Source organism: Branchiostoma lanceolatum, chromosome 6 (genome assembly GCF_035083965.1).
Source record: "Branchiostoma lanceolatum isolate klBraLanc5 chromosome 6, klBraLanc5.hap2, whole genome shotgun sequence".
Taxonomy (NCBI): domain Eukaryota; kingdom Metazoa; phylum Chordata; class Leptocardii; order Amphioxiformes; family Branchiostomatidae; genus Branchiostoma; species Branchiostoma lanceolatum.
The window spans coordinates 7,541,512-7,559,334 of record NC_089727.1 but is presented as its reverse complement, the minus strand read 5'-3'; the positions used below and the strand labels follow the sequence as shown (position 1 = coordinate 7,559,334).

The 17,823-nt window shown below is 37.0% G+C and overlaps 1 protein-coding gene across 7 annotated transcripts in view; it reads right to left on the bottom strand.

Moving 5' to 3' along the window:
- LOC136436368 (platelet binding protein GspB-like) overlaps positions 1 to 17,823 on the bottom strand; it is an 81,229-nt gene that overhangs the window by 15,642 nt on the left and 47,764 nt on the right. For all 7 annotated transcript variants that reach the window (XM_066430285.1, XM_066430290.1, XM_066430284.1 and 4 more), the window contains 5 exons: positions 16,444 to 16,560; positions 4,144 to 4,379; positions 3,611 to 3,692; positions 2,353 to 2,438; positions 1,568 to 1,696 (listed from right to left, as the gene is read on the bottom strand). In XM_066430285.1, the coding sequence (XP_066286382.1) occupies positions 1,568 to 1,696; positions 2,353 to 2,438; positions 3,611 to 3,692; positions 4,144 to 4,379; positions 16,444 to 16,560 (650 nt within the window). The remainder of the gene's footprint in view (positions 1 to 1,567; positions 1,697 to 2,352; positions 2,439 to 3,610; positions 3,693 to 4,143; positions 4,380 to 16,443; positions 16,561 to 17,823) is intronic.

Genomic DNA, 17,823 nt, shown 5'->3' with positions numbered 1-17,823 from the left:
TCCACATATTCATAACCTGATAAAGAGGTAGTGCCACAATAGCTGAGAATTCAAAAGAAAAGCCTAATATGAGAGAATGTATGATTCAATGGAGAAGCCCTGTATTTTGATATCTATTTCACAAACATTTGGTGGTGAGGTAATACAGCCAACCATCTTGCGAAGCCAACCACCACCAGTCATAAGCCACATTTAACAATCCTGTCCAGTTTTACATAGTTAATACTTGATATCATCGGCTAACCAACCATTTTTTTCATAACCCACTCAACAACCAAAATTGATAGACAGCAGCACCAAGCCCAGCAGTGAGGTTTCAACCATGGCTGTCTCCAACTTTAAATTTTTTCCATCCCACTCGTTGTTTGGGAGCCCATGTTTTAAATTTCCATCATTAATTTCATCATTAATTCTAAGCTTACGAAGATACATTTTCATCAATCTCATGTCGTGAAGTTCAGATTTGGGGACGAACGCAGTCCTTCCCAACACAAAAACAAATTCCGTTATGACAGAAGGATGGGTCCTGGGGCCAGCTCTGGATTCAAAGGAAAAGATTCCAGCAAAATTTCTTGCAGACCCTTTGGCAATGGATAGGAGTCTTGCCAACTCAAACTTTCTTTCTTTCTGATTTACTGCTTTGAAAACGTAACTGCTGACCCTGAAAATATAATGCAAATTGGAAAGTCACCTCCTTTTTGACAGACCAAATCAGTTACTTGCACTTCAGAGGAAATGTGGTAGGGTGTGGAATAGATAACGCACAGATAGGGTCAGTACGGATGACCGCTAGCTCACAACAAATGGGCTGGGCCAGAAACCTTATCTTATTAGTATCTTGGGTAAGATGAATGTATTCTTAAAGGTTGACATTTTGGTCACAGCATCAATATCCTTCCAAGAGGTACATACTTTATAAGGTGTCATTTGTCATCTACATGTAGGTCTGTACATATCATTTGTTATCAAGGCGTAGGAAAATAAATGTGTGTTTGCGATTCCGAAATAAGGGTCAGTAGGTTTGGACTTTTTTTAATTTTTCTAAAATAGATTTTCACTGAAGTGAGCCAGGAAATACTGTTGAACAATGTAAAACTGAAATGCATCAGGACACTGGTATTTTCAACATCACATTGTTAGAATGATTTTCAATTGCAACAGAAATGAGGAGAACAATGTTTTCATCACTCAGATTGAAAATGTTATGTCCTTTGTCAACAGTTGATTCATAAAAAAGGCTAGTATTGGCAGGTTCTTCTAGGGTTGGTCAAACAACATTTTCTAGAACAACATTTTCCCTAGTATAGGCCTTAGGTCTGTACACCACAGTTTCACCTCTGGGCTATTAGCTAACTGTTTCCCTGGGAATTACATATTATGTACATGACATTGTGTTACACACACACACAGTGACTTGTTTTCCCCTCATACCAGACACTGGGACAGTACAAAAATTGATTGACAATTGCAAAGCTACCAGGTACTTGCTAATCCATAGAGCCAATTGGGGAAGTCTTATGTTTGGACACCCTGTCTATAAATACTTGCTAAAGCCTGTTCCCCTCACCTGGTGCTTGTGTCCATCCGCCAGAATCTCCACCTCCATACGGTGCTGGGTGGCCAGCTTGCCCATCTCTGCCTGGCGGACTATCTGGAACTCATCCTCCTGGAGTTTCAGTTCAGCAGCATGGTCATCCTACAATGGTGGAAAGAACATACAGATCAAGATTCAAGGCTAGACGATTAAGGCAACCAAAGCAATATTAGGGACAAAAAATGGAAATAAAACAATCCTGAAATCTTTATGGTAGTGACATTAACTAACACTAGTTAGGACATTTGCATAACAACTTGAGCATTTTTTAGCATTTTAAAACCGCGCAAAAATGAGCGTAAAATGATCCCCTTAGTTTCGCGAGCCAACAAAAAACCCTTCAACGATTTTCTGTGAGTTCTCACATCACACCACCGTCATATTCTTTGCATCATGTTTGTCGCTATAAATTGTGATATCATAGTGTTGTATGAAGTAATCATGTATAGAAACGGCTAAATAAATTGACTTTCAAAATACAATTTCCGGGCCCTAATATTGCTTGGATTTACTTTAAGGGTAAAAGAAAAACCTGGAAATACAACCTTACTGTTCTATCTGCATTGATAGCATTGTGATATATCCTTTCAATTTTGAAAGTCTAACATGTGTTTATGTTAAATTCTTTACTTTTGATTTATTTTCCTGGAATATAAATTGTCCATAAACATGTATATCAACCTCCATTAACACTTATGGAAAGTTGCTGGAAAAATGTACTTTATACTTGACATGCTAGAGGGCTCTTCCAGCCTTACCTTGAGTTTGTTGATGTGGTCTTTGTGGGAGGCAATGGCATTGTGGATGTCATTCTGCAGTCTCTCCAGATCCAGCTTTTGGGCATCTGCAAGATCAAAAACAATATTTGTTTTTTGTTGTTGGAAAGCCAATTGAAGAGCATTTTTTTTCTACACAGTTGATTGTGTTTTGACCATTCCAACTCCTAAATGAAAAAAAAAGTTGATCATCACACCATTCAATTCTCATCCTGTATCTTTTAAACAATGCAATTTTTATAGTCACATATCAAAGAGCATTTGGGATGTATTTCTTGGGATGATAAATCTATGATATCTATATAGCCATTATAACCAACATTCAGCATAACATATCAGCTATGTTTATTGCATGGCTGTTAGTCCCATAAGGTACCATTAATATGTAAATTACCAGTAGTTATTTGCACTGTGAACTTTGGCACAAACCATCTATATAATAACTTTATTGCAAGTTCATGCCCGAAGGCTAATTGCAGACAAACAAATACATGGATATTCATGGGAATCGACATAGTTATCTAGTCTACTGTGAAATTTCTATGTTAACTAAGGTTGACTATGGTTGGGTTTGACTTCTTTTTTGAAGGCAGTGGAAAATGTTGATGAAGGTTAGACAAAATTCAAGGTTATTTTCAAAATCTTATCCAGTTGCTTGAGTAATTTTGGCGCATCTATATAATATAGTGGCAACATATCTAACAACACTAGTTTCAGCATTAGTTTCAGCACCAGGGACAAAACCAATAGCTGGCACCAGCTCAACTGAAAGGGTTAATGAAATTATGGTAATTAGCCTGGATTGGCTTATGTCTTCTCTGATTGACAGCTGGGGGAATCAAATGAAAACCTCATTAGGACGGCATCCGGGCTAAAAATTAACCACATTTGCATTGACGTGTTCGAGTGAAAAAAAAAGACATGGCATGGTATTTAAGCTTGACTAGCGCTCCCCAATATGTCGACTATACTTGGTTAAGCAAATCAAATGACATTTTACAAAAAGTTGCCAAATGTAAAAGGGTAGTCAGCTTTAACTGATGACATTTATCTGCTTCTTTGATAAAGTGAGCCGCTTACAAATTTGAAACACCGTTTATCATGCTTCCTCTTGAGAAAGAAGACAATTTGAAACATGACTTGGGCTACATATTTCAAAATATTTCTGTTAAGAGATATCATAAATCCTTGTATATTATGATTGATATTCATGAAATAAAAGCCTTTGAAAAATTCATACCCCTTTCACTTCTGGCATGGTGAAGCTCTTCCTCCAGTCTTTGAATCTGAGTCAGCAAAGTTGGGTGGGAGAAAGCATCCATCTGTGTGACCAGAAAGACAATGATTTAGTAGATATAAAAAAAACAGAAGTTCTGCTGCAGCACCACAGGAAGCTACCAGGTGGTCCACAATCAAACTTGCCCTTCATTTTGCAGACACCTACCAAGTATCATAAACATCCATCCACAGGGTCTCAAGTTATGCTATCCACAAACACATCTAACCAACCAACTGAAAACATCTTTTTGGCAAAGGTAAAAATATAAATATGCAGGAATCTGTATCTAATATGCACCCAAAGTCATTAAATGCAATATGTTTTAAAAAAAAGACATTCAACAAAACTATTGCTTATGTGGACCAAAATAAAGTCAAAGTCAACAAGACTTTACAATTATAGGGACAAGAAGCAAAAAGGCATACACCTTTTTGTTTTTCTAATGGTACAACAAAGATTCTACGGATGTTATTTTTGCGCTAATCTTAACTCACCTCCTCTGTTAGATACTTGACCAGGACGGCCATGGCGTCGAAGCCCGTCATCCCTTCCTTCAGCTGCATCTTGGTGATGTTTAGCTCCTTAGTCCGTGCCTCACAAAGCGCCTCTAATCTGGCGATCTCCTTCGAGCTCTTACTGGGAGTGACGCTGTTGGAAGCGACCAAGTCCGGCTGGCTGGCTTTGGTAGGAGGCGGGGACACCGGCCCTTTGATTCTACTTCCTCTGGTCTCTGTTAACAAAGCACAAAACACCATCAGGAAAACCCACACGATTAAACATATCGGGATAAAATCCCAAGCTACAAACATGCTCCTCCAATCATACGCTAGTACGAAGAAAAGCTAGCGAAAACCGTACACGGGGAAGAAGATACCTTAATTTTACGGCGTTAAATGCTTCATCTGAGAGAGTTTAACTCAAGACTGCTCTAGCTTGCAGGAATGGACATGTCCAGGAATGAAGCCGCTTACTTTGCGCAACAACAACACTTGTGGGTGGGAAACGCTGAACAGCTATCCCTACATATGGTAGTACACAGATGTACTTGTCTTGCCTCCCCACCTACACACAGTATTTGTTCCGACACGGCTATCTTCCGTGTCCAATTTTATGCAAGACCAAGGGTCTGAGGTACTTATCACTCCAAGTGGAAAATTGTCCCTTGCAAGACAAGGGCGTTTCCTTGGGACAAATTGCAATTTCGTGGTAGGTTCCCATTATAATGGCAATGAGGCTTAAATGTTAATTATGTGAAGCATTCTGGAATGTTCACGTAAGCAGAATGCCTGTATTGAGCCATGTGTTACTGTAAATGTTGAAATATTCGCAGTACATGTAGTTGTATCTTCCTGTTTTTCATGTGACCTCTCTACCGCAAATTCCTGACACTGCACACCGAACTACAGAATTGTTTAAACTGTAAATTTTGAAAAAAAAAACACGAAAACCTTGAGAATGCCACAAAATAAAACCACTGTAACAGTAAATGAATTTAGAGTATCATCACACAGAAAGAACTCTCTACAGCTGTACTGTTTTCAAATAGGAAATGTTTTCCATAGATAGTAAACAACATAAAAGAATTGATTTTTAAGTTCATAAAAGAATAAAAATGTTTTGATTTAACAGTAGCTACATATATTATGCATACAGTACTAGTATTACATTTTGTGACAGTCACTATGATTTTCAGTAATACTAAGTTACATCATTTTCACAATCATATCAACTTTCATTATACCATTTTCTCTTTGTAACAAGCCTATCATATTCTATAACCAGATTTCTCTCAATGTATTGAATTTAAATGTTTGTTAGCAACAACTTATTACTTGCTGTTACTGTTTACTTCATGTAATTCGTTTTGTGGACTCTTGTTTATTAGCATTTATTTCCTGTTTACATGCACCTTGCTGTTATAAAGCTGAAATAAAAGTGGCAAATTCAAGTACATATTGACATGAGACAATGGCTAAATTGCGCATGTGGGACAATATTTAAAAACTGCCTGAATGTTACAAATTCCAGCAACAATTAAAACTAAATTTAAAGCACATTCTCATTCCATACTGCTTAGTCTTTTGTAAGGCCACACCAATTTAATTTCTTGGTTAACGGATTTTTTGGAAAACTGCTCAATTCCAAAATCAACAGGAAAACAGAATCTCAGAGGAAAGTCTGTACTTTGGAGCACACAGTTTCAGTGTGTGAACAGGGTCAGGTGCAAATTTTCACCCCAGCCTTCTGTTTTTATGATTTTTTTTGCTAAAATTTAAAAAAAAATCTGTTAATCAAGACATTAAATTGGTGTGGCCTAAGGTACATTGTACATTAGTCTCATAGAATGGTTGTTATGAAGCTGAAGATGCCATACAGTCAAGTTTCTTTTTAACCAAATCTACAATGCAGGATGTCCTTTTATTACCTCAGTCTGCACTCAAACACACCAAACTGGTTCTTCCCTATCATTTACAACACCGCCAGCAGCTAGCCTTAAAACCCCCGCCCATGAGCTTCACTATATGCGGACAGTAATGCTATAATGGATGTATTGATTTTGTCTCCTTCGGCTGCTGAAAGGCCCTTTGACAGATGAAGGAAGAAAGCGAGCGGGCCAGGCGGAACTCCATCCAGAGATGGGAGCCATCTTTTTCAACCATGTGGAACAAAACACTATTGGCCTTTGCCAAGCCAATCATGCAAATTATGATTTGGTTTAAACAAGGTTTACGTACATGATATTGATAATGATGATTGGACAATTTAGAGTAGAGTAATAACAATAAATCTCTTAATGAACTTTTTTTCAAAACCACACATTGTATGATGCATATATGTGGAGAGACTAACAGATGATCATAATATTTAAAGAGTCCTATTGGGAATGATAGTCTTGAATTACAGTCAAACATGTACAAGTGACCACCTCTACATATTAAGCCAATGTGACTACTTTTTGGTGGTCCCTTAGATTTTTTTTCCCATTGACACAAGCATTAAAAATCCTGTCTATGGTGACCACCTGTCCACATAGACCAGACTATATTGGTCTTCTTCGGCAGGTTTGATTATAAAAAAGCTTATTGGATATCTATTCATATATAGTGGTTTTACATTGTACAGTGTAGGTGTAGAACTACTATGTACACATAGGTTTTAATTCTATACCAATGCCTTATATGTGTAGCTCATACCGGGGGTATAACAAATGCATGTAGAATATGCTAAAAGTTTCTACTTTGCAACACCAATAAGTTACACCAAGATGGTGGATCACTATCATATTATTGATCCATATCACTATTCACCAGTCTAGAAAATTAAACTTCACACAGCTCATTTCACTCGACCAAACATAAATCGTCCAGCTTCAAACAACTAAGGATTTCGCTAATTCTGCTTTTCCTGCTCATTTAGATAAAGATTTGAATTTAGACAGCTATAAATCCTCTAAGCACGGATCGGAATTCTGATGGATAGCTTTATGTGTGTGTAATCAGGTTATCAGGGCCAGGATGACATTCTAAGCCCCACAGAAAGCTAAAATCCCTTGTGACAATTCCTGTTACATGGTACTAATCAACCAGACAATTGCTCCTACATTGATTGCTTTTAGAGGAACTTATGGGGAAAAATTATCATATACATAAATTGATATTTTTTGCTTTTAATTTCTTACCTCAATCTATATTTTAAGATGTACTATAAATGGGGAAATGTTTATGGGTATTTAATTTCGTGGTAGGGAGAAAATGGAGTGTTCGCATAGGGTTTTACTATTAAATGGGAAATGTTCGGAGTAGTCTTATGTTCGTAGGTTTTATGTTTGTAGTTTTCGCTATGACCTATTCACAGAGAACTAAAAACCACTGCAAACATTTCTTCAGATAGTAAAATCCTGCATAGCAGTTTCAACCACAAATTTCAAACCACCGCGAACACTCCATTTTCTCCCCACTGCGAAATTACATTTCTCCACAAAAATTTCCCCTTTTACAGTACATTCTAACTTCAAAGTTCAGATGCAAAAAATTATTAAAAAAACACATTTTTCCATGATTTATTTCCAAACTACTGAGTGACCTATGCAACAAAATGATTTATTGAAAACCCATAATCATTGATTTCCAATTCTACCCATCTGTACTGTTTATCTAATACAATTGGATACGGAATTCAACATTCTTCAAAACAGATGCATTCACATCGTATGATCATAATACACTGTAGGTAAATGCTAGTCACGTTTTGTCACTAGCTTAAGTTAATTAATTCAGCGGTGTAGTTGAGTGTTCATAATAGACAGTATTTTCTATTCTAGACTTTTAATTACCTGGTTCATTTATTCTGGTCATGCTAGACAGAGCCTATCTTCAAAACACAGGTGTGGGATAATTTATTCCTCTGTGGGGTGTGACATCTTCCCCCTGCGCAACATTTGCATTAATCAAGTCAAATTTCAGCCAATCAGAAGTGCTCAGGTCACTTGCATTAATCAAGTCAAATTTCAGCCAATCAGAAGTGGTCTGGCTCTGACTATGAAATGCAAGATACTACATATTAAACATCAGGATGTTTGTCTGTAAGATCTTTGGCAAAGGCAGTTTGTGTTGTATCCCCCTTCATAACATTGCCACTTGTATTAATGAAATCAAATTTCAGCCAATCAGAAGTGCTCAATCCCTGACATGATTTAAAGCTCCTACATGTATCTAAGATTTTTGGCACTTGCATCTGTACCAGTTTTACTGTTAAAGGGGAAATAAGCAACATTAAGAAATTAGCAACAAAGAAATTAGCAACAAAGAAATTAGCAACAAAGAAATTAGCAACAAAGAAATTAGCAACATATTTTTTTTGCATCATTGATAATATCCTATTCATTACCTCCAAATTTACTTTGAATTCTAAAGAATCAATATTTATGTGGACATGCTGAAAATTTGGAATGAATTATTCACCATACATTTAATGGTACAGAGATTTACATGTATGGTGTTTAAAGTAAAAGATTGGTCAATTACTCTTCCTGTAGTATGTCATTCACGGTGAGGTAATTTATAACCAACCTGGTAAATTGCATTTGCTGTTCTGTAATCATTGTTATGAGTATCAATATCTACTATCATACATTTACAATCTCACTGGTAAACTTGCATTATATATTGCCTGTGACAAAACTTTAAGTAGTTATTAGTATCCATAGCTTTTACATAGAAAAATAAAATGAATTATATATCACATATAACATTGAGAGTAAAAATGGATTTGTGCGTCACAAAACTGAATGCACTGACTGACTTGCATGGAAAACTCTTTAATATTACAATTCAACCCAATGCCTAAGACAAGCTGCAGGCATGATGCTATTAATTTGGTTGATACATAATAGTTGATAATGTCAAGCAAATAGCAGAGCAAAGGATGCTTAAAGATTTCAGTTGAGTCACAGAAGTCGTTGCCAATCTCTTTTACTGAGAAAATTTTTGAATACACTGTAATCAGCGAGAATTTTCTATGAATGTTCATGCCTTTAAAATTTAATGCGAAGATACATTGAACTAGACTGGCCGTCATTTGCTTTAAGAGCAAATTCAGGATGTTTCGCCCATACTCCTCATGCAAGAAGTGGGCTGTCCCAAAATAACTCCTGGGCAAATCCAAGTTTCTGCATAATTTATGCAAATGAGGTCCTCATGAGCATAAGTTATGTCCAGGTGCTTTCACCTTTCCTACATGTACCTACATGTTCAAGATGACATCCGCAGCTTTTACAGTAAGGAGAATACAACATCATGCATAAATTATGCAAGTGAGGTCCTCATTAGCATATGTCATGGCCAGGCGTGTGCACCTTTCCTAAAGCTACCTACATCTCAAATATGACATCTGCAGCTTGTACGGTAAGGGAAATACAAGTTTCTGCATGAATTATGCAAAGGAGGTCCTCATTAGCATAATTTTTGGCCAGGTGCATTCACCTTTCCTAATGGTACCTACATCTTAAAGATGACATCCGCAGCTTTCACGGTAAGGGAAATACAAGTTTATGCATGAATTATGCAAATGAGGTCCTCATTAGCATAATTCATGGCCAGGTGTGATCACCTTTGCTAACGGTACGTACATCTCAAATCTGACATCTGCAGCTTTTCCGGTAAGGGAATTACAAGTTTACGCATAAATCATGCAAATGAGGTCCTCATTAGCATAATTTATGGCCAGGTGTGTTCGCCTTTCCTAAAGGTACCTACATCTCAAAGATGACATCCGCAGCTTTTACGGTAAGGGACATACAACTTTATGCATACATTATGCAAATTTGGTCCTCATTATCATAATTAATTGTCAGGTGTATTCACCTGTCCTATAGGTACCTACATCTCAAATATAACATCCGTACCATGTAACATAAGGTACATATAACTTTCTGTAATACCATTTTTATAGTAGAGGTACCCCCTGACATCTGCTTGGTTTTAACTCCCAGACAGTAGGAGGGCTTATGTTACAAGATGACCTAGTTGTGAGAAAATAACCAAAAATTCCATCAAAAAATTGCAAAATAAATCATTTTGAAGTAGTGTATACCAAAAGAAATTATGGGGTCCTTTGGGTAAATATCCAATGCACAACTAAACCAAATTTCAGGTCCTTAGGTTTGAACACCACGGCACTGGAGGCCATAATGTGCGACTTTTGTCGGAAAATGACCAAAAAACCTCGATAAAATCATTTTAAAAACTTATATGAAAAAAATTTTAAAAGGGTCTAGGGGTATACACAAACTCTACCTCCATACCAAATTTCAGCTAATTTGGTCGACGGACGACCGAGAAGAAGCGATTTGAAGATTTGACAGGAGAAGAAGAAGAAGGAGAAGAAGAAGGAGAAGAAGAAGAAGAAGAAACCTGACAAAAACAATATGTTTCGTTGGCGAAACATAACAACTTTTCACAACTGTGTAATACATTTAGTCATGTAGCTAATAATAAGTCCGTACCCTTGAGAATGTCCTACTCCCGTTGTGCCACCCCCAGACCTTTGACAGACACCTTATTACAGTACATGCTGTACTACGTGTGTGTCATACTAATGGTATGTCATGTGAAATTCCCCAGATTCCCCCTAGTATACATCTGGTGACAGTATGTCTGAGCCGCTGAAAGTTATCTCTCCATGGATATTCAGCATAATATATCATTATATCATTACATGCTTTCTGGTTGGGAAAAATATAGCCAATTACATAAAGATATCATAATATCATAATAAATCTTCGATACGGCATTCTGGTTTCTTTCATGTTCATATTTCTTCTTACATTGCAAAATTTTCGACTTTCCTTGCCTATCTACAAAAATATACAGGGCTCATGATACTGTAAATTAAATTTACTTCTGTAGTGGTTTGATTTTAGGAGGTAAAGAGTTTTTTGCAGTGTCTTAAGTTTGCCATTGAAACAATTGTGTAGTACAGTAGAATTACAAAACGCATAATCATTTGCGGTGTTATGATTTTGGGGTTAGAAGGCACTGTAACAATAAAACTACCACAAACATTTCAAGGTTTACAGTAGTAACCACCATGCAACAATCTACAATTTGCAGGAATTCCTTTTTTCTCAAATGATTATTGCAGAAAGAAATACAAACAACCTGATTTTTTTCTCAAATTGCAAAAAGAAATACAAACACACAAACCAAAAGACTACAAGCTCAGTATTATGAATCAAAATTAATATTGCAGAACATAGAAATAGAAAAGAGTATTCCTAGCCCCGTGAAAAATTCCTAGCCTACATGTAATAGCAGAAGTAGGTCATACTGATTTGTACCTTCATAAGTGAAATACTGCAGATAAAGATATTGGTCTACCCACTGGGTTCAACTTAATGTAGTGGCACAACAGAAAGCTGGTCAGCATGTAAGTGGTACAGCCAAATGATGGGGTACAAAAATCAGTTAGATACGGTCACATCTGTAAAAGCTGATAAGCCGCTGCTATTGTTCAAACTTCTGGCCATCTGTTTATAAGAGCTTAGGAACCTCACAAAACAGAAAAATATAGCATTATCAGTATATTATAGATACATTGTAAACCACACAGTTGACTATGATATTTTGCACAAGACTGTATGCTAAGGAACAGAACATAATAGTGTTGTTTTGACTCAAGAGAACAAAGGAAAATGTTCAAATAATCTACCTAACAACACGTTAACTGACTGTATGGGTCAGTAAATTTCAGTGTGCATTTGCACAGGGGACTGAACTACATTCTACTACTGAGTGACCTTGGTGAATACCAGTACTATGGCAGTTTGCAAATTAGATTGTGAAATATTTGCACTCTCCAAAATCAAATCAGACCTTCTTTAAGCTATTTAAGTCATGATACAGACATCGATCCCTGTCAACACTTATACATACACGTTTGTGATATTTGTAACTATGCAGCCCATTTTATATACAAAAACACAATATTTGGACACAATTTTACCATAATAACTATGCACAACATGCATTTATCAATAAAATATGCTGTTACAACCATGGACAACTAATTACAATACATTGCTTGAGGTATGCAAAGTCAAACATTCAACTAAACTGCCATGACCTTTCAAAAATCAAGAAAATTATTCACGACTTATTAGACCCTATGTCAAGACTAAGTGATACAAACAAATGATTATAAAACGCAATGTCAAAGGACCGATTTTTATCAATCATCAGAACTTATCCAGTACTAACCATAGATGACTTGCTTATGCAGTTTACGGAGAAGCCCCTTGGCTGCTAGACGCAGGTGCATGCCCGCCAGGGAGAAATTGGGCCTCCATAACATGGTTCCATGCAGTAGGAAAACCCCGCACAATATCGTGCCAAAGAATATGTGCTGCTGCTCTCTTGTCCGAACGCGTACACTACGACTGGTCTAATTTGCGGTTGGCAATTTGTACCCAGGATGTGGCACTGAAATGGTACTACAATTGACGCAGAGTGGTGAAAACTGATTAGGACTTGTGGAACGGAGATTGTATACACGAAACTGGGACACAGTCAACCGTCTATTTCACGTGGCCTGACCTTTTTACCTATTGACACATGCTCCGAGCTGACAGATTTGGTGGGGGTAAAAAAAATCATCATTATGCAAACCTGACGCAAGCCTGTCTGCATATCAATATGGTGAATAAATAATGGTCAATGATTGAGTGATCCATAATCAAAACAGCGGCTATACCTACGTAAAATTTTATTACCATTAAATTTCATTGTCATAGTGTTGTAATTTAATTTTGCCTCAAAATTTGGGTCAATTTCAGCTGCTACTGTAATACATTGTACAGTAACATATCTTTACTCATTTTACAGCAAATCTAGCAGGTTTCTTTTCACTCCGGCTATAATTGAGCCCAAAAAACGTCACGCTCTTTCCTGAGCATCCATTCAGCGAATAGTCTCCCGGGAGGGGACCCATTATGGATATCTCCCCAGTCACCATTGGCCAACCTTTCATCTTCGCTAAGCCTTATGGCATTGCCATTGATTATCCATGCCCGCGACTAACGGTCATGAATTATTCAAAACGCCAGCAGCAGGAAAATGTAACATGCTATTAGGGCTATGTTTTTAAATGTGAAATTATGCTTCAAGGACCAAAATAATACAATGTATATCACCTAGCTTATAGAATGTCGGTGAAATGTTGTCTAATTGAAAGTGTTAATGAAAAATTTCCAAGAGTTTAAAAATCATGCCACGTTTCATACACTATACAATACATCAGTTGCAAAGAGATACAATGTATATGATCTGTTGTAAAGATTTATAATTTCGTCTCCAGAACGGGAGCAATTCCTGTGCGTGTTGGACATATATTATAATACTGTAAATCTTTAAATATCCACAGCGATTTTAAGTTTATAGCTTTTGCAGTCCCTCTCCATTGCGGATATGTGTTTTTGTTCTACAGCGTTGTATTGACAAACATAAAACACTGCAAAAACCTTTCTTTAACTGTTATTACGAACTTAAATCTCCGTGAAAATAAATGACTTTACAGAATATTGACAACTGAAATACTGATGAATGCTAGAGGTGAATGAAGGTTAATTAGTGTTGATGATCGTGTTTCGTCTCTCATGTTGATGACAGAAACAGCATCGGACTTGCATACGAAATGAGGTACCAATCTAATCCACCTATGGGCTATCATTATTAAACACATCCATCACCCAAATGTACCACAGACTATACAGGCAGCTTTTTTTTAAGGCCCTTTTCCACTAGACAGCGATCGTTGAGCAACGAAAGTTGGATTTGTGTAACTCTTGATTAAATTGTCAGAATACATGTATGAGGCATGATGCGACATGTAAAAGAATGATTTAAAAGACAACAAAACACACCAAACATGAACAAAAATGTATTCTTTATCTATGACATTTGTTGAGCGATCTATCAAAACTTTGGTTGCTCAGTGGTTGTAGACTCTAGTGTAAAGGGGTGTAATAAGATGTAGTCGATAAAAACAAACATTTCATCGGATTACCATACTGTGAGTCTTATTGATTTATCTGAGCTATGCTGCTTGGATTATTCATTTGAAGGCTCACAAAAGAACTGTGGATCAATGCACACATAATGCAATGTATATAAATTACATTTTACATATTTGGCATGGCGCCAGTTGTGTATTTGTAACCCAGTCATGTATACAATGTTCAGTGACATGTCCCCAGTTTGTTTACATTCCAAATGAAGAAATAGAAATAACAAGGATTGATTCCAACATAAACATGGCTTAATTCTGACATGCCCATTTATTTGCTGAAGGGTCTGTCCAGGGATTTTGGGGTTACAATGACATTTTACATGCATTAAGATATAAAATTATGAAATATTAATCATGCAAACGCATTTAAATATAATAATTGATGAAATTATTCAAACCTTTGAATCTATACGTTTTGTTTTGTTGCATGCACACCTCTCTCTCTATTATTATGAAAAATATTGTGCATGCTTTGCAAAATCAGACGGAAATCACAATGACGTACTACACTACATTTGTAGATGATGGTACTACTAAGCTTTAAGTTGAAAACAAACAAAAATGCATGTCCCTACTACAACTTACAACAACTCTGGAAGCTCACATTTGCATCACTTGCCATTTCATCATGAAAGCAGATCTGAAGCAGATGTAGACTATACATATTTTTAAATTAAAGATGACTTCTGAGCTGTACCATGCAAAAAGCAAAACCAATTTTGGCATTTCTGTGTACATGTATATCAAGCTATGGGAGAGAGTGAGTGAGTGAGTATATCATGATTGACTTTCTTCATGACAGTGACATAAATTGATTCCTTCTTTTCTCACAAAAAGAAAGATTTTCTCTTGTTAATTTTTTAAAACAAATAAATGCAATGTAGGCCTCTTTCTAAACAACTCTGATATCTAAAAGATTGGCAACATACAAAATTAATATAAAATAAACTGGGACAACGTATCTTACCTCCAAGGAACATCGCAATGCCTGTACGACGATCCCAAATAAACTGTTCTGCAAACATGACTGTCAAGACTGACCTCACCAAACTGTCGCCTAACCCAGATTATAGAATTGCATAGACTTCCAAGACTACATGTATGATAGCTATACCACCAACAGAGACAACTGCCGAAGACAAGAAACAAATCAAGATCAAAGCGGCCGGTCTTGACCAACTGTCTAACTTCTGTCCCTGGTCTAATTCTGGTGTTGGGGCACTTGTTGACAGACGGAAGGCTGAGGACATAGGTAACATGCCTGACATGGCCCACCCAGTTATCCACATGTAATCCATTACTGACATTTAGATCTGACCACTTCTTCCTTACATCACAAGCTACCTGCCACCAAAAAATCAGTAATGCTGACTACAAAAAATGGAAACAATCACAAACACAGACAGACACACAGACACACCCAAAACAATATCTTCATTTTTCATGGAGCTAAAAATCACCTTAAACTCATTCTTTTCAGATAAACAATTCTTTATATATTTATTTATAATCTTTACACCTAATTCTGTAGACTGTCATCCACATTATCACACTTTTGTACGTAACTTTTGTTTTAAATTGACTTGAAAATCGATTCTGAAAATGCTTCAAAGTGCTTTGAAATCCATTTGCTTATTTGAAATAGGTGACAAAAGGACAATTTGAATTTGACCCTTAGATTCATTTTACCTTGGAGTTCATACATATCATAATGCTGATGTCAAATAATGGTGCAAACATAACACCATCTGCTAGGAGGAGCTGCTGACTATTTGAAAATACTGTACTGTAAATGCATGTACCGGTATTGTAGCATTAGGTATTTAATCACCAAATATGTGCATCATCCGCATCATACACAATCAAACTACAGCATGGCAAAAATCCACAGAAATTTGACTTCATAAAGAAAGAAGATAAGCTATGGGCATTGTAAATGGCATCAGATTATTAAGACCTTGATAATCTCAAACTGCAAAGTTTGACCTAAAGTAACTTCTTTGATCAGTTAGTGTGTTTGTTTGTTTGTTTGTTTGTCTTGGTGTGAATCCACAGTTATGTGAATAATGCAAAGTGGTATGCCGACAACATGTAAGGCAAAGTGGTATTATAATAGGAATACTTGTTCATCTTGAACTTTACTGCTGATAGTAAGGATAACTGTGTTGAATGTGTGACAGTACATTGTACCTCAGACTCAGTACAATGTTAGAACAAAGTGTCAGGCTTACCATTTGCTCTCCCCTCATGGTGGGCACGAGTAGCGGGGGAGGGGGGCACAGGCAGGACCCTCTTGGGACTGGGGGACACGGTGGCAGATGTCTTACTCTCTCCTCCCCTCTTCACACCTGAAAAATACAACACCACCGCTATCAATATAACCTCCACTGCAGCCAAATGAGCACATACAAAAATCATACGAACCATTGAATAAAACAACTAAGATGACCTAAAAAATCTCCAATGTTTTTCTTCATACAACACTGTAATAAAACAATGTAATCTATAACTACAGCAAGACGGGTGGCCAAACTTAGTTCCTGGAGATACTGATGCATATTTTTTGCACGGTCCTTTTAGTTATCATAGTCCAAGATGCCTTAAGTTTTCTGTCAATCAACTGCATTCCCACCTTGTGACATGAATGTATCATGCTGTATTGACTATTGTCTTCATTCTGGCCCATTCTCATGAGCAGTTTGTCCCTATACACAATTATAGTACTTATAGCATGAAAGCCATACATGTAGTTACTGTGGACGATATCACAAATTTAAGCACTAGATGAGAATTCAAACTCCTAGTCTTCCCTTTCCATAATTCTTAAAACTGCAATCATCTTTTACTGCATACAAGCCGCATAAAGGAAGCATTGTAGAACACAGTCCTACCTAACGAGAAAGACTGCGAGATTCTCTGGAAGGAAAACATGGGCGCTCCACTGTCCAAATCCCGTTCTCCGCAGGATAACGTTACACAACACTTTCCTGTTTCCCCCCGTCACCTGCCCCATGCTTTATGACCAATGGTTTAAACCACTTCCATCCCCCCAATTGATATTGAGGGAGCTAGTCACCTGACCACAGCTGCACATGTCAGAATATGACGGCTGATTGGAAAAGTGATAAAGCGCTGATGTGGGAACCTTTGTACAAGCATCTTTGGAGAATGTCCAAATTGACAATTAGCTATACTTGTCTGGTTGAAGAGAAATATTCCCTAACAGCAAACCTTTGGGGAATAACTGTACTCCTAGTCCTACTAAGGACTACATGTAAGTCCTGGGGGTGCTACTGTGTGAGTTTTTATAGTCACCGTTCAACCGTTGAATACCGTAGTAATAAATCTTTGGTCTTAATAAATAAACGAGACCTTTTACTAGATTACTACACATACCGGTACATGTACATGTATGTACAGCCTGGAGGAGGGTGGTTACCATAAATCATTTCATAACTCTCACTGCACTGACAGATATAAAATTCAATCAGAAAATGTAGAACAAAGCATTTTGTAAAACTCTTGTCATTGAACATTTCCTGACATATCAATGCAATGTCAGTTACTGATTGCTCCATTACACTTGCCAGTGACTAATACAAAATAGTGGG